The 20,994-nt window shown below is 50.6% G+C and overlaps 1 protein-coding gene across 1 annotated transcript in view; it reads left to right on the top strand.

The window, feature by feature from the left end:
* Positions 1-4,940: 4,940 nt before the first annotated feature.
* The window catches only part of STX1B (syntaxin 1B), an 80,214-nt gene continuing 64,160 nt past the window's right edge, over positions 4,941-20,994 (top strand). Inside the window, exon 1 of the mRNA XM_077273881.1 lies at positions 4,941-5,259. Within this exon, the coding sequence (XP_077129996.1) occupies positions 5,230-5,259 (30 nt within the window). The 5' untranslated portion in view covers positions 4,941-5,229. The remainder of the gene's footprint in view (positions 5,260-20,994) is intronic.

Genomic DNA, 20,994 nt, shown 5'->3' with positions numbered 1-20,994 from the left:
TATCGGGGTCTCCTCTGTGTGCTGGGTACTATGAGGGTCTCCTGTGTGCTGGATACTATCAGGGTCTCCTCTGTGTGCTGGGTACTATGAGGGTCTCCTGTGTGCTGGATACTATCGGGGTCTCCTCTGTGTGCTGGGTACTATGGGGGTCTCCTCTGTGTGCTTCATACTATGGGGTCTCCTCTGTGTGCTGGGTACTATGAGGGTCTCCTCTGTGTGCTGGGTACTATGGGGTCTCCTCTGTGTGCTGGGTACTATGGGGGTCTCCTGTGTGCTGGGTACTATGGGGGTCTCCTCTGTGCGCTGGATACTATGGGGGTCCCCCGTGGGTGCTGGGTACTATGCAGAACTATCTCCTAACTATAGCTAGTGATCTCTGTATCTGGTGATCTCTATGTAGTGATCTATTCTCTGAATGTGGTAATCTTTGTATCTGGTGATCTCTTTATGTGGTGATCTCTCTTTACAGGTGTTTATTGTTAATTATTCTAATTTACTGAGATATAATGACTTTAAATAAACACGTGAACTAGATCACTCTGTGTGTAACGACTCTATAGAATAGATGAGATTCACTTTTTGATGATATTTTAATCTAGTGAGAAGCCCCTGTATCTTGTAATCCCTTATATATAGTGACTAGTTGGCCTGTGTGAAATTTCCACACATTGGTTGTCGGGGGCGCAGGCAATTTCAGGAAAATCAAGCTGGTCAAATGTATTTAATGAGATGATGAACACAGAGAGTTAATTATATATGTAGATTGGTAATACAATAAAGTATATAAAGTTTGATAAATAGAGGCTAAAAAATGTCTTGAGGTTGTGGTGCCACCTGCACGTTGTTTTTTTTCCTGCAGGTTTCTGAAAATGTTTAAACTGTATTTATTGATCAAATCGTGGATGTGTGGTTTGTTTGTGTCTTTTCTTGCTGAAGGGGGCAAGTTTACCTTTCAAATAGTGTATTATTTGTGTGTGTGGGGCGAAGTAATCACTGAAAAAGCAGTGCATGTTTACAAATGTGTTTGCGTATGTGACTCACCTGCAGTGAAGTGTGCAATCCTCCAATGTTCCTGAAATCGTCTGGGCAAGGAGTTCGGCAAGCTGGAAACACCCCAAGGCAAATGTTAGGATTTGTTTCAGCTTTGTGGTATTGTGCTTTGGGGTAGTGTGGTGCCACCTGCAGGTCATTTTACTTTTCTGCAGGTTTATGAAAAATAATGTTTAAACTGTATTTTGTGATCAGATCGTGGATGTGTGGTTTGTTTGGCTATTTTCTTGCTGAAGGGGGCAAGTTTACCTTTCAAATGGTGAATCATTTGTGTGTGTGGGTGCAGTATGAACAGAGATACAAAGTAATCACCGAAAAAAGAGTGTTTAGAATTAACATAGAAGGCTCTTTGTTCCCATTAGCCTCATATGTGATCTAGTGATCACATTTCTATTAGTTTTCATAGTGATCCCTTATAAGGATGATCCCGCTGACTGTGTATTAACCCCTTACATACTTTCATATATCTTTTCGGAGGCAGTTCTTGTCCTCTAGTCCTCTAGATATCCTTCGGCTTCACCCCTTTCCTCCTCCTCCTCCTCCTTTCCTCCTGCTCCCTGGTTTTGAGGTGCACTGCTGTCCCCCCCTTCTATGATCTGCGTTGTCTCTGTACACATTGCTGACTGTACCTCATTATACCCGCTATGTTCTTTAGGTCCTTGACATGAGAGATCTTCTGATTCCCGCTATTGCTCTGGTAGATTTTTGCCTCCCTGCAGCGGCGGCCGGTGATAGTGACGCGCTCTCCGCCGGCCCTTTTGCTCATGGTCCCTCCCGCTATTTGATCCTATTACTTCACTGTTATCCTGCGGTTAACCATTTCCTTGCTATAAGTCCCAGTGTGAATACATCACTGCTATTAACCTCTTCCTTGCTGGAAGATATTAACTTCCTGTACAGTTATCATTCCTTTGTGTTTCCGCACACCTGGCTCTGCTTTATCTGTGCATCCTTCTGAACTTGCCTGCCCCCTCTGCATATATTGCTGTTATGTAACCTAAGACCCCCTGAGCTGCTTCATTGCCTTCGCACCACACTGCTCCTCCAGACCTATGGCCTAGAGAATCTACCTCACCCGGTGAGCCCATCACAGATTTATAGTGATCTTTATATGCATTAATCTCGTAACCAGTGATGTCCATATCTAGTGATCTCATATCTTAGGATCTCTATATCCAGTGATCCCATATCCAAGGATCCACTGATCTCCATATTCAATGATCTACTATCTAGCCATCTCAGTAACTACTGATCTCATATCCAACAAGCAATCTCCAGGTCTGGTGATCTCACATCTAGTGAACACCACATTGATCTAACATGTAGGGATCTCATGTCTAGTGGTCTCTGTGTGCTGTGCTATCTGAGCATGTGATCTACTGTGCAGTGTTCTCTATGTATGATCCATGTATCCAGTGATCTTACGTCTCGTGGCCTCTATACATTGTCATCTCTGTTCTTCTCATTTCTAGTGATCTCTGTATCCAGTTAGAGCCATGTCTAGGAGTCTCTATACAAAGTGATTTCTGTATTTAGTGATCTTTAGTGATGAGTGAATATACTCGTTACTCGAGATTTCCCAGCACTCTCGGGGGTCCTCCGAGTATTTTTTAGTGCTCGGAGATTTCGTTTTTCTTGCCGCAGCTGAATGATTTACATCTGTTAGCCAGCATAAGTACATGTGGGGATTCCCTAGCAACCAGGCAACCCCCACATGTACTCAGGCTGGCTAACAGATGTAAGTCATTCAGCTGCGGCGATGAAAACTAAATCTCCGAGCACTAAAAAATACTCGGAGGACACCCGAGCGTGCTGGGAAATCTCCAGTAATGAGTATATTCGCTCATCACTAGTGATCTTCATATCTAGTGATCTATATATCCTGTGATCTCCCTATCTAGTGGTCTCATATCTGTCAATATCTGGAGACATGTGTGTCTGGTGATCTCTGTGTCTGGTGATCTCTGTGTCTGGTGATCTCTGTATCCGTTGATCTCTGTATCCGGTGATCCCTATGTCTGGTGATCTCTGTATCCATTGATCTCTGTATCTGGTGATCCCTGTATCCAGTTATCTGGTGACTTGTGTCTGGTGATCTCTGTGTTTGGTGATTCCTGTATCCGGTGATGTGGTGATTTCTGTATCCATTGATCTCTGTGTCCGGTGATCAATGTATCCGGTGATCTCTGTGTCTGGTGAGCTCTGTATCTTGTGATCCCTGTGTCTGGTGATTCCTGTATCTGGTGGTCTGTGTATCCGGTGGTCTCTGTATTTGATTATCTGTGTCTGGTGATCTCTGTATCCGGTGATCTCTGTATCTGGAGATCTCTGTATCCGGTGATCCCTGTGTCTGGTGATTCCTGTATCGGTGATCTGGTGATCTCTGTATCCGTTGATCTCTGTGTCCAGTGATCTGTGTATCTGGTAATCTCTGTGTTGATCTCTGTATCTGGTGATCCCTGTGTCTGGTGATTCCTGTATCCGGTGATCTCTGTATCCATTGATCTCTGTGTCCGGTGATCTGTGTATCCGGTGATCTCTGTATCTGGTGATTCCTGTATCCTGTGATCTGGTGATCTCTGTATCCGTTGATCTCTGTATCTGGTGAGCTCTGTGTCTGGTGATATCTGTATCCGGTGATCCCTGTGTCTGGTGATTCCTGTATCTGGTGATCTCTGTATCCATTGATCTCTGTATCTGGTGATCTCTGTATCCATTCATCTCTGTGTCCGATGATCTATGTATCCGGTGATCCCTGTGTCTGGTGATTCCTGTACCCGGTGATCTCTGTATCCATTGATCTCTGTATCTGGTGATCTCTGTGTCTGTTGATCTGTGTATCCGTTGATCCCTGTGTCTGGTGATTCCTGTATCTGGTGATCTCTGTATCCATTGATTTCTGTGTCCGGTGATCTGTGTATCCGGTGATCTCTGTGTCTGGTGATCTCTGTATCTGGTGATCTCTGCATCTGGTGATCTCTGTATCTGGTGATCTCTGTATCCGGTGATCTCTGTATCTGGCTATCTGTGTCTGGTGATCTCTGTATCCGGTGATCTCTGTATCTGGCTATCTGTGTCTGGTGATCTCTGTATCTGGTGATATCTGTATCTGGTGATCTCTATATCCGGTGATCTCTATATCCGGTGATCTCTGTATCCGGTGATATCTGTATCCAGTGATCCTTGTGTCTGGTGCTCCCTGTATCCGGTGATCTGGTGATGTGTGTCTGGTGATCTCTGTATCCGGTGATCTCTGTATCCGGTGATCTCTATATCCGGTGATCTCTGTATCCGGTGATCCCTGTATCCGGTGATCTCTGTATCTGGTGGTCAGGTGATCTCTGTATCCAGTGATCTCTGTATCCGGTGATCTCTATATCCGGTGATCTCTGTATCCGGTGATCCCTGTATCTGGTGGTCAGGTGATCTCTGTATCCGGTGATCTCTGTATCCGGTGATCCCTGTATCCGGTGATCCCTGTATCCAGTGATCCTTGTGTCTGGTGCTCCCTGTATCCGGTGATCCGGTGACGTGTGTCTGGTGATCCCTGTATCCTGTGATCTCTGTATCCTGAGGAGCTCCCTGTGAGCTGATTCTGTCCTGGCCTCCATGTCTTGTGACCTCTGCAGACCACAGACAGTGGCTCCTGATCTCCTCTCGGTGACCTCTCTGTGCCGTGGTGTGTGGAGGCCTGGTGGTGTCTATAATTATCCCCCCTGTGTATATATATATATATATATATATATATATATATTTATCCCCAGGCTGGATATACATAGCTCCCAGATATCTATTCCTGGCCATATGCTTTGCAGATGCTGAGGCTGGTGAGACTACAACTCCCGTGATCCCCCGGGGCCCCTGCACTCGGCGCATGCGCTCTGGATCTCCGCTCTGTCTCTTTCTCCCGCATCTTCGTCTGCAGCAGCATCAGCACCAGAGCAGAGAGCCGCGTCCTCCGCCGCATCCTCCGCCGCCGCCGCCAGCTGCCCGCTGCTGCCCGCGCTCCGAGCCGCTGCCAGCCGCCCTGTGCCCGCAGCGCGCCGTCCCCGGGCTCCCGTGTGCCCGCACCGTCCCCGGCACCAGCGCCCCCCCGGACTCTGCAGCAGTGAGGGGGGAGTAGTCACCAGGAGGAGGAGGACTCGTCACCATCGTCAGTCCCCGCAGGAAGGAAGAAGCATGAAGGACCGGACCCAGGAGCTGAGGAGTGTAAGCAGCGCCCGAGTGTGGCCCCGCGACCCCCAGCCTGCATGTGGCCCCGGGGGTGGGGTGGGCAGCATGGAGGAGGAGGAGGAGGGCGGTGTGAGGGGAGGGGTGAGGAGGGTGCACTGCGGGTCTGTGGCTGACTGATTTATGAGGGGAGCCTCTCCGTGCAGGATCCTGCCAGACCCCCGCCCGCTGCGTGTGACTGCCGTGTGTGTGTGTGTGTGTGTGTGTGCAAGACCCTCCGTGTGTGTGTGTGTGTGTGTGCGCGAGACCCTCCGTGTGTGTGTGAGACCACTGTGTGTGCGAGACCACTGTGTGTGACCACCGTGTGTGTGTGTGTGCGAGACCCTCCGTGTGTGTGTGAGACCCTCCGTGTGTGAGACCACTGTGTGTGACCACCGTGTGTGTGTGTGTGCGAGACCCTCCGTGTGTGTGTGAGACCCTCCGTGTGTGAGACCACTGTGTGTGACCACCGTGTGTGTGTGTGTGCGAGACCCTCCGTGTGTGTGTGAGACCCTCCGTGTTTGTGAGACCACTGTGTGTGACCGCCGTGTGTGCGTGTGTGTGTGCGAGACCCTCCGTGTGTGTGTGAGACCCTCCGTGTGTGTGAGACCACTGTGTGTGACCACCGTGTGTGTGTGTGTGCGAGACCCTCCGTGTGTGTGTGAGACCCTCCGTGTGTGTGAGACCACTGTGTGTGACCGCCGTGTGTGCGTGTGTGTGTGCGAGACCCTCCGTGTGTGTGTGCGAGACCCTCCGTGTGTGTGTGTGCGAGACCCTCCGTGTGTGTGCGAGACCCTCCGTGTGTGTGTGCGAGACCCTCCGTGTGTGTGTGTGCGAGACCCTCCGTGTGTGTGTGTGCGAGACCCTCCGTGTGTGTGTGCGAGACCCTCCGTGTGTGTGTGCGAGACCCTCCGTGTGTGTGTGTGCGAGACCCTCCGTGTGTGTGTGTGCGAGACCCTCCGTGTGTGTGTGCGAGACCCTCCGTGTGTGTGTGCGAGACCCTCCGTGTGTGTGTGTGCGAGACCCTCCGTGTGTGTGTGTGTGTGTGTGCGAGACCCTCCGTGTGTGTGTGTGCGAGACCCTCCGTGTGTGTGTGCGAGACCCTCCGTGTGTGTGTGTGTGTGCGAGACCCTCCGTGTGTGTGTGTGCGAGACCCTCCGTGTGTGTGTGTGCGAGACCCTCCGTGTGTGTGTGAGACCCTCCGTGTGTGTGTGTGTGCGAGACCCTCCGTGTGTGTGTGCGAGACCCTCTTTGTGTGTGTGTGAGACCCTCCGTGTGTGTGTGAGACCCTCCGTGTGTGTGTGAGACCCTCCGTGTGTGTGTGAGACCCTCCATGTGTGTGTATGTGTGAGACCACTGTGTGTGTGACCCTCCGTGTGTGCAAGACCACTGTGTGTGACCGCCGTGTGCGCGAGACCCTCCGTGTGTACGAGATGGACCGCTGTGTGTGTGTGCGAGACCACTGTGTGTGTGAGACCCTCCGTGTGTGCGAGACCACTATGTGCGACTCTCCGTGTGTGTGTGTGTGTGTGCGCGAGACCCTTCGTGTGTGACCCGCTGTCTGCGAGACCGCTGTGTGTGTAACCCTCCAGGTGTGCAAGACCGCTGTGTGTGACCACTGTGTGTGTGAGACTGTCGTGTGCGCGAGACCGCTGTGTGTGTGGCCCTCCGTGTCTGTGACCACTGTGTGTGTGACCCTCCATGTGTGCGAGACCGCTGTGTGTGTGACCCACTGTGTGTGTGTGTGCATGACACCGCTGTGTGTATGTTACACTGCTATGTGTGTGCGAGACCACTGTGTGTGACAAACTTGTGTGTGTGAGATACCACTGTGTGTGACCGACCCATGTGTGCGAGATTGCTGTGTGTCACCAACCCGTGTGTGTGACCCACCATGTGTTTGCGTGACCGACCCATGTGTACGTTGTGTGTGTGTGTGTGTCATCAACCCGTGTGTGTGAAACTGCTGTATGTCTCACCTACCTGTGTGTGCGAGGCGCTGTGTGTATGACTGGTGTGTAATGTGACTAGTGTGTATGACTGGTGTGTAATGTGACTAGTGTGTAATGTGACTAGTGTGTATGACTGGTGTGTAATGTGACTAGTGTGTGTGTGACTGGTGTGTAATGTGACTAGTGTGTGTGTAACTAGTGTGTAATGTGACTAGTGTAGTGTGTGTGACTAGTGTGTGTAATGTAACTAGCGTGTGTGACTGGTGTGTATGTGACTAGTGTGTGACTGGTGTGTAATGTGACTAGTGTGTATGACGTGTGTAATGTGACTAGTGTGTAATGTGACTAGTGTGTGACTGGTGTGTAATGTGACTAGTGTGTGGGACTGGTGTGTAATGTGACTAGTGTGTGTGTAACTAGTGTGTAATGTGACTAGTGTAGTGTGTGTGACTAGTGTGTGTAATGTAACTAGCGTGTGTGACTGGTGTGTATGTGACTAGTGTGTGACTGGTGCCTAATGTGACTAGTGTGTGTGGCTGGAGTGTAATGTGACTAGTGTGTGTGACTGGTGTGCATTGTGACTAGTGTGTGTGTGACTGATGTGTGATGTGACTAGTGTGTGACTGGTGCGTAATGTGACTAGTGTGTGTGACTGATGTGTAATGTGACTAGTGTGTGGGACTGGTGCGTAATGTGACTAGTGTGTGTGACTGGTGTGCATTGTGACTAGTGTGTGTGTGACTGATGTGCATTGTGACTAATGTGTGACTGGTACATAATGTGACTAGTGTGTATGACTGGTGTGTAATGTAACTAGTGTGTAATGTGTCTAGTGTGTGTGACTAGTGTGTAATGTATCTAGTGTGTGTGACTAGTGTGTAATGTATCTAGTGTGTGTGACTAGTGTGTAATGTATCTAGTGTGTGTGACTAGTGTGTAATGTGACCAGTGTGTGCTGGGACTAAAAGTTATTGGTGTGTCCAGTGTGTAAGTGATTAGTGTTTGTGTATGTGGTCAATGTGTGTATATGATTAGTGTGTGTGCGTATTTGATCAACGTGTGTATTATTGTGTGTATTTGATCAGTGTGAATGATTAGTGTGTGATCAGTTAGTCAATGGGCGGGTATAGAATTAGTGTGTATGTGGTCAGCGTGTGTGTTACCATATTGTGGATTGTAATGTTGTGTCATTCTGTGTTCACTACTTTGTGTGTAGTTTTCTCTTCATTCATTGACTCCCCTCATTCATCACTTTGGTTCATTCATATGTGTGCGTGTGTGCGCCAGGCGGACAGCTGCAGAGCACATGTTCCAGAGGGAGACTAATGACTTGTGTGTGACCAGAATGCAGACTGTGAGCGGACATAGTGTGCTCTGTGTGTGGATGTAGTGTGCTCTGTGTGTGGATGCAGTGTGCCCTGTGTGTGTGGATGTAGTGTGCTCTGTGTGTGGATGCAGTGTGCCCTGTGTGTGTGGATGTAGTGTGCTCTGTGTGTGGATGTAGTGTGCTCTGTGTGTGGATGTAGTGTGCCCTCTGTGTGTGGATGTAGTGTACCGTGTGTGTATGTAGTGTACCGTGTGTGTATGTAGAGTGCTCTGTGTGTGTATGTAGTGTTCTTCGTGTGTGTATGTAGTGTGCCATGTGGATGTAGTGTGCCCTGTTTGTGTGTATGTAGTGCCCTGTGCATCTGGATGAAGTGTGCCCTGTGTATGTGGATGTATTGTGCCCTGTATGTGGATGTAGTGTGCCCTGTGTGTGTGTGGATGTAGTGTGCACTGTGTGTATGTAGTGTGCCATGTGTGTATGTTGTGTGCCCTGTGTGTGTATGTAGTGTGCCCTGTGTGTGTATGTAGTGTGACATGTGTGTGTATGTAGTGTGCCCTGTGTATGTAATGTGCCCTGTGTGTGTGTATGTAGTGTGCCCTGTGTGTGTATGTAGTGTGCTCTGTGTGTGTATGCAGTGTGCACTGTGTGTGTATGTAGTGTGCCCTGTGTGTGTATGCAGTGTGCACTGTGTGTGTATGTAATGTGCCCTGTGTGTGTGTATGTAGTGTGCCCTGTGTGTGTATGTAGTGTGCCCTGTGTGTGTATGCAGTGTGCACTGTGTGTGTATGTAATGTGCCCTGTGTGTGTATGTAGTGTGCCCTGTGCTTGTGTATGTAATGTGCCCTGTGTATGTATGTAGTGTGCCCTGTGTATGTATGTAGTGTGCCCTGTGTATGTATGTAGTGTGCCCTGTGTATGTATGTAGTGTGCCCTGTGTGTGTGTGGTGTGCCCTGTTTGTGTATGTAGTGTGCCCTGTGTGTGTGTATGTAGTGTGCCCTGTGTGTGTGTGGTGTGCCCTGTTTGTGTATGTAGTGTGCCCTGTGTGTGTGTATGTAGTGTGCCCTGTGTGTGTGTGTGTGTGTAGTGTGCCCTGTGTGTGTGTAGTGTGCCCTGTGTGTGTATGTATGTAGTGTGCCCTGTGTGTATGTAGTGTGCCCTGTGTGTGTGCAGTGTGCCCTGTGTGTGTGTATGTAGTGTGCCCTGTGTGTGTATGTAGTGTGCCCTGTGTGTATGTAGTGTGCCCTGTGTGTGTGTAGTGTGCCCTGTGTGTGTGTAGTGTGCCCTGTGTGTGTAGTGTGCCCTGTGTGTGTGTATATAGTGTGCCCTGTGTGTATGTAGTGTGCCCTGTGTGTATGTAGTGTGCCCTGTATGTGTATGTAGTGTGCCCTGTGTGTGTAGTGTGCCCTGTGTGTGATGTCCCTGTGTGTGTGTAGTGTGCCCTGTGTGTATGTAGTGTGCCCTGTGTGTGATGTCCCTGTGTGTGTGTAGTGTGCCCTGTGTGTGTGTAGTGTGCCCTGTGTGTGTGTATATAGTGTGCCCTGTGTGTATGTAGTGTGCCCTGTATGTGTATGTTAGTGTGCCCTGTATGTGTATGTAGTGTGCCCTGTGTGTGTAGTGTGCCCTGTGTGTGATGTCCCTGTGTGTGTGTAGTGTGCCCTGTGTGTATGTAGTGTGCCCTGTGTGTGTAGTGTGCCCTGTGTGTGTAATGTCCCTGTGTGTGTGTAGTGTGCCCTGTGTGTATGTAGTGTGCCCTGTGTGTGTGTAGTGTGCCCTGTGTGTATGTAGTGTGCCATGTGTGTGTATGTAGTGTGCCCTGTGTGTGTGTAGTGTGCCCTGTGTGTGTATATAGTGTGCCCTGTGTGTGTGTAGTGTGCAGTGTGCCCTGTGTGTGTAATGTCCCTGTGTGTGTGTAGTGTGCCCTGTGTGTGTAGTGTGCCCTGTGTCTGTGTAGTGTGCCCTGTGTGTGTGTAGTGTGCCCTGTGTGTGTAGTGTGCCCTGTGTCTGTGTAGTGTGCCCTGTGTGTGTGTAGTGTGCCCTGTGTCTGTGTAGTGTGCCCTGTGTGTGTGTGTAGTGTGCCCTGTGTATGTAGTGTGCCCTGTGTATGTAGTGTGCCCTGTGTGTATGCAGTGTGCCCTGTGTGTGTGTAGTGTGCCCTGTGTGTTTGTAGTGTGCCCTGTGTGTTTGTAGTGTGCCCTGTGTGTGTGTGTATGTAGTGTGCCCTGTGTGTGTATGTAGTGTGCCCTGTGTGTGTGTGTATGTAGTGTGCCCTGTGTGTGTGTAGTGTGCCCTGTGTGTATGTAGCGTGCCCTGTGTGTGTATGTAGTGTGCCCTGTGTGTATGTAGTGTGCCCTGTGTGTGTGTGTGTGTGTATGTAGTGTGCCCTGTGTGTGTGTGTATGTAGTGTGCCCTGTGTGTGTGTATGTAGTGTGCCCTGTGTGTGTGTGTATGTAGTGTGCCCTGTGTGTATGTGTGTGTATGTAGTGTGCCCTGTGTGTGTGTGTGTGTGTATGTAGTGTGCCCTGTGTGTGTGTGTAGTGTGCCTTGTGTGTATGTAGTGTGCCCTGTGTGTGTGTATGTAGTGTGCCCTGTGTGTATGTAGTGTACCCTGTGTGTGTATGTAGTGTGCCCTGTGTGTGTAGTGTGCCCTGTATGTATGTAGTGTGCCCTGTGTGTGTGCAGTGTGCCCTGTGTGTGTAGTGTGCCCTGTGTGTGTGCAGTGTGCCCTGTGTGTGTAGTGTGCCCTGTGTGTATGTAGTGTGCCCTGTGTGTGTATGTAGTGTGCCCTGTGTGTGTATGTAGTGTGCCCTGTGTGTATGTAGTGTGCCCTGTGTGTATGTAGTGTGCCCTGTGTGTGTGCAGTGTGCCCTGTGTGTGTAGTGTGCCCTGTGTGTGTGCAGTGTGCCCTGTGTGTGCAGTGTGCCCTGTGTTTATGTAGTGTGCCCTGTGTGTGTATGTAGTGTGCCCTGTGTGTGTAGTGTGCCCTGTGTGTGTGTAGTGTGCCCTGTGTGTATGTAGTGTGCCCTGTGTGTATGTAGTGTTCCCTGTGTGTATGTAGTGTGCCCTGTGTGTGTGCAGTGTGCCCTGTGTGTGTAGTGTGCCCTGTGTGTGTGCAGTGTGCCCTGTGTGTGCAGTGTGCCCTGTGTGTGTATGTAGTGTGCCCTGTGTATGTAGTGTGCCCTGTGTGTGTGTAGTGTGCCCTGTGTGTATGTAGTGTGCCCTGTGTGTATGTAGTGTGCCCTGTGTGTATGTAGTGTGCCCTGTGTGTGTATGTAGTGTGCCCTGTGTATGTAGTGTGCCCTGTGTATGTAGTGTGCCCTGTGTGTGTGCAGTGTGCCCTGTGTGTGTGTAGTGTGCCCTGTGTGTATGTAGTGTGCCCTGTGTGTGTGTAGTGTGCCCTGTGTGTGTGCAGTGTGCCCTGTGTGTGTGTAGTGTGCCCTGTGTGTATGTAGTGTGCCCTGTGTGTGTATGTAGTGTGCCCTGTGTATGTAGTGTGCCCTGTGTGTGTGCAGTGTGCCCTGTGTGTGTATGTAGTGTGCCCTGTGTATGTAATGTGCCCTGTGTATGTAGTGTGCCCTGTGTATGTAGTGTGCCCTGTGTGTGTGCAGTGTGCCCTGTGTGTGTATGTAGTGTGCCCTGTGTATGTAGTGTGCCCTGTGTGTGTGCAGTGTGCCCTGTGTGTGTGTAGTGTGCCCTGTGTGTATGTAGTGTGCCCTGTGTGTATGTAGTGTGCCCTGTGTGTGTATGTAGTGTGCCCTGTGTATGTAGTGTGCCCTGTGTGTGTGCAGTGTGCCCTGTGTGTGTATGTAGTGTGCCCTGTGTATATGTAGTGTGCCCTGTGTGTGTGCAGTGTGCCCTGTGTGTGTATGTAGTGTGCCCTGTGTATGTAGTGTGCCCTGTGTGTGTGCAGTGTGCCCTGTGTGTGTATGTAATGTGCCCTGTGTATGTAGTGTGCCCTGTGTGTATGTAGTGTGCCCTGTGTGTGTGTAGTGTGCCCTGTGTGTATGTAGTGTGCCCTGTGTGTATGTAGTGTGCCCTGTGTGTGTATGTAGTGTGCCCTGTGTGTGTGCAGTGTGCCCTGTGTGTGTGTAGTGTGCCCTGTGTGTGTGTAGTGTGCCCTGTGTGTGTAGTGTGCCCTGTGTATGTAGTGTGCCCTGTGTATGTAGTGTGCCCTGTGTGTGTAGTGTGCCCTGTGTGTGTATGTAGTGTGCCCTGTGTGTGTGTAGTGTGCCCTGTGTATATGTAGTGTGCCCTGTGTGTGTGTAGTGTGCCCTGTGTATGTAGTGTGCCCTGTGTATGTAGTGTGCCCTGTGTATGTAGTGTGCCCTGTGTGTGTAGTGTGCCCTGTGTGTGTATGTAGTGTGCCCTGTGTGTGTGTAGTGTGCCTGTGTGTGTGTAGTGTGCCCTGTGTGTGTGTAGTGTGCCTGTGTGTGTGTAGTGTGCCCTGTGTGTGTGTAGTGTGCCCTGTGTGTGTGTAGTGTGCCCTGTGTGTGTAGTGTGCCCTGTGTATATGTAGTGTGCCCTGTGTGTATGTAGTGTGCCCTGTGTGTGTGTAGTGTGCCCTGTGTGTGTAGTGTGCCCTGTGTGTGTAGTGTGCCCTGTGTGTGTGTAGTGTGCCCTGTGTGTGTAGTGTGCCCTGTGTGTATGTAGTGTGCCCTGTGTGTGTAGTGTGCCCTGTGTGTATGTAGTGTGCCCTGTGTATGTAGTGTGCCCTGTGTGTGTAGTGTGCCCTGTGTGTGTGTAGTGTGCCCTGTGTGTGTAGTGTGCCCTGTGTGTATGTAGTGTGCCCTGTGTGTGTAGTGTGCCCTGTGTGTATGTAGTGTGCCCTGTGTATGTAGTGTGCCCTGTGTGTGTAGTGTGCCCTGTGTGTGTGTAGTGTGCCCTGTGTGTGTAGTGTGCCCTGTGTGTATGTAGTGTGCCCTGTGTGTGTAGTGTGCCCTGTGTGTATGTAGTGTGCCCTGTGTGTGTGTAGTGTGCCCTGTGTGTATGTAGTGTGCCCTGTGTATGTAGTGTGCCCTGTGTGTGTAGTGTGCCCTGTGTGTGTGTAGTGTGCCCTGTGTGTGTAGTGTGCCCTGTGTGTATGTAGTGTGCCCTGTGTGTGTAGATGTAGACTTGGGGCCTATGACGCAGAGAACACGCAGGCTTCGGTTGTATGACACGCTGTGTGTGAGCGCGGTTGGTTCAGCACAAGACTTCACTTCTGAACGCTCACACACGTACTGCGGTTGTATTTTGACGTTTTACGGTCTGATTTGTGTCACGTGTCGTCGGTGATCCTGTGATCCGCTTGTGGCGTGTGATGTATCCCTGTGTGTGACCGGGGAACGGATCCATTGTCTCCACACCTGAGGTCTAGTTGTACCATTCGGGTTTAGTTGTACCGGCGTGTGGGAAGCCCGGTTTGGTTAGTGAGATCTGCTGAAGCCCCGTCCTCATACGCACGGTGTGGTTCTACAATGTGGACGGGGTGATGACGCTTTGTGGCCTTTGGTGACCTGATATCATGTATTTGGTGGCAATTAGCAGATAATTATCCAGCATTGTAGAGCCGGTATTGGCACTCTCTCCAGCTCGCCCTGTAAAGTGCCGGAGGGCGAGAGTGACACAGACACGAGAATCACTACATTAAGGTGGAATTATCCTTAAAGGGAGGAGCTGCAGTCACAGGTCTACTAGGATGGGGTCAAATAGTGACCTTTATACACAGAGGAGTCACTGACACCTGCACAGGCAGGAGAGAGTCACTGACACCTGCACAGGCAGGAGAGAGTCACTGACACCTGCACAGGCAGGAGAGAGTCACTGACACCTGCACAGGCAGGAGAGAGTCACTGACACCTGTATAGGCAGGAGAGAGTCACTGACACCTGCGCAGGCAGGAGAGAGTCACTGACACCTGCACAGGCAGGAGAGAGTCACTGACACCTGCAGACAGGAGAGGATCACTGACACCTGTATAGGCAGGAGAGAGTCACTGACACCTGTATAGGCAGGAGAGAGTCACTGACACCTGCGCAGGCAGGAGAGAGTCACTGACACCTGCACAGACAGGCGAGAGTCACTGACACCTGCACAGAGAGAAGAGTCACTGACACCTGCACAGGTAGTAGAGAGTCACTGACACCTGCAGAGGTAGTACTGCACAGGTAGTAGAGAGTCACTGACACCTGCACAGGCAGGAGAGAGTCACTGACATCTGCTCAGACAGGAGAGAGTCACTGACACCTGCAGACAGGAGAGGATCACTGACACCTGTATAGGCAGGAGAGAGTCACTGACACCTGTATAGGCAGGAGAGAGTCACTGACACCTGCGCAGGCAGGAGAGAGTCACTGACACCTGCACAGACAGGCGAGAGTCACTGACACCTGCACAGAGAGAAGAGTCACTGACACCTGCACAGGTAGTAGAGAGTCACTGACACCTGCACACACAGGAGAGAGTCACTGACACCTTCACAGGTAGGAGAGAGTCACTGACACCTGCACAGGTAGTAGAGAGTCACTGACACCTGCACAGGTAGTAGAGAGTGACTGACACCTGCACAGGCAGGAGAGAGTGACTGACACCTGCACAGGCAGTAGAGAGTCACTGACACCTGCACAGGCAGGAGAGAGTCACTGACAGCTTCACAGACAGGAGAGAGTCACTGACACCTGCACAGGTAGTAGAGAGTCACTGACACCTGCACAGGCAGGAGAGAGTCACTGACACCTACACAGGCAGGAGAGAGTCACTGACACCTGCACAGGCAGGAGAGAGTCACTGACACCTTCACAGGTAGGAGAGAGTCACTGACACCTGCACAGGTAGTAGAGAGTCACTGACACCTGTACAGGCAGGAGAGAGTCACTGACACCTTCACAGGTAGGAGAGAGTCACTGACACCTGCACAGGTAGTAGAGAGTCACTGACACCTGCACAGGTTGTAGAGAGTGACTGACGCCTGCACAGGCAGGAGAGAGTGACTGACGCCTGCACAGGCAGGAGAGAGTCACTGACACCTGCACAGGCAGGAGAGAGTCACTGACACCTGCACAGGCAGGAGAGAGTCACTGACACCTGCACAGACAGGATAGAGTCACTGACACCTTCACAGAGAGGAGAGAGTCACTGACACCTGCAGAGGTAGTACTGCACAGGTAGTAGAGAGTCACTGACACCTGCACAGACAGGAGAGAGTGACTGACACCTGCACAGACAGGAGAGAGTCACTGACAGCTTCACAGACAGGAGAGAGTCACTGACACCTGCACAGGTAGTAGAGAGTCACTGACACCTGCACAGGCAAGAGAGAGTCACTGACACCTGCACAGGCAAGAGAGAGTCACTGATACGTTCACAGAGAGGAGACAGTAACTGACACCTGCACAGGTAGTAGAGAGTCACTGACACCTGCACAGAAAGAAGAGAGTCACTGACATCTGCACAGGCAGGAGAGAGTCACTGAGTCACTGATATCTGCACAGACAGTAGAGAGTCACTGACACCAGCACAGACAGTAGAGAGTCACTGATATCTGCACAGGCAGTAGAGAGTCACTGACACCTGCACTGACAGTAGAGAGTCACTGATATCTGCACAGGCAGTAGAGAGTCACTGATACCTGCACTGACAGTAGAGAGTCACAGACACCTGCACAGAAAGAAGAGAGTCACTGACATCTGCACAGGCCGGAGAGAGTCACTGACACCTGCAGAGGCAGGAGAGAGTCACTGAGTCACTGATATCTGCACAGACAGTAGAGAGTCACTGACACCTGCACAGACAGTAGAGAGTCACTGACACCAGCACAGACAGTAGAGAGTCACTGACACCTGCATAGACAGTAGAGAGTCACTGACACCTGCATAGACAGTAGAGAGTCACTGACACCTGCACAGGCAGTAGAGAGTCACTGACACCTGCACAGGCAGTAGAGAGTCACTGACACCTGCACAGGCAGTAGAGAGTCACTGACACCTGCACAGGCAGTAGAGAGTCACTGACACCTGCACAGAGAGGAGAGAGTCACTGACACCTGCACAGAGAGGAGAGAGTCACTGACACCTGCACAGACAGTAGAGAGTCACTGACACCAGCACAGACAGTAGAGAGTCACTGACACCTGCATAGATAGTAGAGAGTCACTGACATCTGCATAGACAGTAGAGAGTCACTGACACCTGCACAGGCAGTAGAGAGTCACTGACACCTGCACAGGCAGTAGAGAGTCACTGACACCTGCTCAGACAGGAGAGAGTCACTGATACCTGCACAGGCAGTAGAGAGTCACTGACACCTGCACAGGCAGTAGAGAGTCACTGATACCTGCACAGGCAGGAGAGAGTCACTGATACCTGCACAGACAGTAGAGAGTCACTGACACCAGCACAGACAGTAGAGAGTCACTGATATCTGCACAGGCAGTAGAGAGTCACTGATACCTGCACTGACAGTAGAGAGTCACAGACACCTGCACTGACAGTAGAGAGTCACTGATATCTGCACAGGCAGTAGAGAGTCACTGATACCTGCACTGACAGTAGAGAGTCACAGACACCTGCACAGAAAGAAGAGAGTCACTGACATCTGCACAGGCAGGAGAGAGTCACTGACACCTGCAGAGGCAGGAGAGAGTCACTGAGTCACTGATATCTGCACAGACAGTAGAGAGTCACTGACACCTGCACAGACAGTAGAGAGTCACTGACACCAGCACAGACAGTAGAGAGTCACTGACACCTGCATAGACAGTAGAGAGTCACTGACACCTGCATAGACAGTAGAGAGTCACTGACACCTGCACAGGCAGTAGAGAGTCACTGACACCTGCACAGGCAGTAGAGAGTCACTGACACCTGCACAGGCAGTAGAGAGTCACTGACATCTGCACAGGCAGTAGAGAGTCACTGACACCTGCACAGAGAGGAGAGAGTCACTGACACCTGCTCAGACAGGAGAGAGTCACTGACACCTGCACAGACAGTAGAGAGTCACTGACACCAGCACAGACAGTAGAGAGTCACTGACACCTGCATAGACAGTAGAGAGTCACTGACATCTGCATAGACAGTAGAGAGTCACTGACACCTGCACAGGCAGTAGAGAGTCACTGACACCTGCACAGGCAGTAGAGAGTCACTGACACCTGCTCAGACAGGAGAGAGTCACTGATACCTGCACAGGCAGTAGAGAGTCACTGACACCTGCACAGGCAGTAGAGAGTCACTGATACCTGCACAGGCAGGAGAGAGTCACTGATACCTGCACAGACAGTAGAGAGTCACTGACACCAGCACAGACAGTAGAGAGTCACTGATATCTGCACAGGCAGTAGAGAGTCACTGATACCTGCACAGGCAGGAGAGAGTCACTGATACCTGCACAGACAGTAGAGAGTCACTGACTTCTATGCAGGAAGATCTCTGTGTTTTCCCATCTTTAGAATGATTACAGGATTTTTCCTTGTCAGGACATTTATCATCCGTCTGTGTGAGTTGAGTTTTATCTGTGTCATCCTCCATCTGGTGAATTTTCCGTGCGGTCACCCTGGGACTCGTGATGTCATCCGTATTGCGGTGTAACATGGGATCTGACATAGATGAGGTTTCATTGCAGTTTTACCCCGGATACTGCAGGAGCCATGCTTATTACCGTAATCACTGTGGAGGATACTGCGTACGAGTGCACTGCCCAGATGACGTCTCGCGGGGTCACAGCGGTGTACTCCGGGGTCACATTTGTGTACTCTGGGGTCACAGAGTGCTGTACTGCGGGGTCACAGTGGTGTTCACACGGGGTTACAGAGCGGTGTACCACGGGGTCACAGAACAGTGACCTGCGGGATCACAGTGATGGACCGTGGGGTCACAGACCGGTGTACTGTGGGGTCACAGCGGTGGACTCTGGGGTCACAGAGTGCTGTACCGTGGGGTCACAGTGGTGTACTGTGGGGATCACAGAGCGGTGTACCGCGAGGTCACACAGTGGTGTACTGTGGGGATCACAGAGCGGTGTACCGCGAGGTCACACAGTGGTGTACTGTGGGGTCACATCTGTGTACTCTGGGGTCACAGAGTGCTGTACTGCGGGGTCACAGTGGTGTTCACACGGGGTTACAGAGCGGTGTACCACGGGGTCACAGAACAGTGACCTGCGGGATCACAGTGATGGACCGCGGGGTCACAGACCGGTGTACTGTGGGGTCACAGCGGTGGACTCTGGGGTCACAGAGTGCTGTACTGTGGGGTCACAGCGGTGTACTCTGGGGTCACAGAGTGCTGTACCGTGGGGTCACAGTGGTGTACTGTGGGGATCACAGAGTGGTGTACCGCGAGGTCACACAGCGGTGTACTGTGGGGTTACAGAGTGCTGTACCACAGAGTACCGTGGGGTCATACAGCAGAGTACTGCGGGGTCACGGTGTACCATGGGGTCATACAGTGGTGTACTGCAGGGTCTCAGTGGTTCACTGTGTACTGTGGGGTCATGGTGTACCGTGGGGTCACGGTGTACCGTGGGGTCATAGAGCAGTGTACTGTGGGGTCACAGCGGTGTACATACGGGGTCACAGATCGAGGTTCCGCGGGGTCACAGAACAGTGTAATGCGGGATCACAGTGATGGGCCGCGGGGTCACAGAGTTGTGTCCTGTGGGGTCACAGCGGTGTACCGTGGGGTCACAGAGGGGTGTACTGTGGGATCACGCAGCGGTGTACCGCAGGGTCACAGAATACAAATATGGCGACCATATGTACCCACTACACTTGAAGTGCAGCGTAGTTCTACTATTTTTGTTTTTATGATGTTCATCTTGCGGTAAAATAATATAAATACCCGGGTGACAACGATTGCAGCAATGCCTAATTTGTATGTTTTTGTTTTATTTTAAGTGGTGAAAATAAATTTGGAAATTTGAAACACAAAAAAAATATATATATTTTTTTGTGCAACTTTGTTCTTGAACTTTTGCTTTTTTCTGATGATGGGGCTTGTTTTTTGGGGGATGAGTTGTAGTTTGCATTGATACCCTTTTGAGGCACAGGCAGTGCGACTTTTATGGCTTTTCATTACATTTTTTGTGCAGTTTCGGCAACAACAAAAAACAGCAATTTTTGCGTTTCATATTTTTTTTTCTCTGCAGAATTTATCGTACAGATAAATGAATTTAAGATTTTGATAGAATATTTAATTTAGGATTAAAATGTATGATTATATGTTTGTATATTTGTTTTTTATTTTTTAAAAATAGGATGAATCCCCTGTATTGCAGAATATCATGTTCTGGGTGTCGTTGGAGAAGAACCAAGATGGCGGCGAGGGTGCCTTTATTAGGTCACCTGCCGCCATGGTAACCCCTCAGCACTCAGCGGTGCAGGGTTTGTGGTTGATGAATCTTCTGTAGGCCTCAGGCTCCATGATGAGCATCGGCCGAGGTGCAGACAAGGCCTCAGACAATTCACATTGGCGGGAAAATAAACTGAAAAGTGAACTGAATTGTGACAACAAAATGTCGCTCAGGAAAATGATTGGTTCGCATCTAGAGAAAGGTCTTCCTCTGAGTGGGGAGAGCGGCCGCCGTGCGTACACCACTCCCCTGCGACAGCTGACTGAGCTCTGAGGTGTTTAGCATCATTGTGAGGTAAAATGTGAAGAACATGGCTGACCTGGCGGCCATTTTGAATTGGTTCTCAGATCCTTTTGCCCACAGCATTACTATCAGATTTCAGCCAGTTTGTGTGACTGTACGTGCGGAATTTATGGATTTGCCGTCTCTTTTGACCTGTCCCGGAATTAACGTCTTCACTGCTAAGATTAATGTCGGGCATTTGTAAGGAGAGCAGTCGTCGTGGCATGTAGCTGGCAGGATGTAAAATAACAAGGGTCTCTCTGGGAGGCCGCGTCCAGGATGGGGGTCGGCGCGGTAAATCACTGTCGTGTGCTTCTTCTACTATGGCGTCTCAGCACAAGTCTGGCCACGCTCCCGGGACGCCACTACAGCACCAGGGGGACGGGGGCGGTAAATGAAGGTGTTTCGCTAATTAATTGAACGTCACGCACTAATGGAAGGCTGGTGAAATCTATTCTGCCCGCTTCATTCTTCTTCCCTGTGCCCGGAGTCACAGAGCGTAAAATTAATGTGACTTTTCTGAACAGCCGCGTTGAAATTACATAAGTGGAGGCCGTTACCGGCGCTCATTGTGCGTTACGTGAGGGACACACGCCGCGCACAGACTCGCCGATTGTAGTAGCAGTCTGTGACAGAAAAATGGCGCTAATATGTCAGACACAGCCATGTTTATCCACGTGTCAAGCCCCTGACTGTTCTGTCATATACAGAGGCGCTCTGACAACCTGCTCTTGTGACAGTGAACGGAAAACAATGGCCATTTTCCGGTGTCCTGAGGTATTTTGTCCTACGCTGCCCATTGGCTTCCATGTTCAAATAATCTCTGTCTCGTATTCTGTTCACTTTAT

Source organism: Ranitomeya variabilis, chromosome 7, assembly GCF_051348905.1.
Source record: "Ranitomeya variabilis isolate aRanVar5 chromosome 7, aRanVar5.hap1, whole genome shotgun sequence".
Lineage (NCBI taxonomy): Eukaryota > Metazoa > Chordata > Amphibia > Anura > Dendrobatidae > Ranitomeya > Ranitomeya variabilis.
This window is presented reverse-complemented; position numbering and strand designations above follow the sequence as displayed.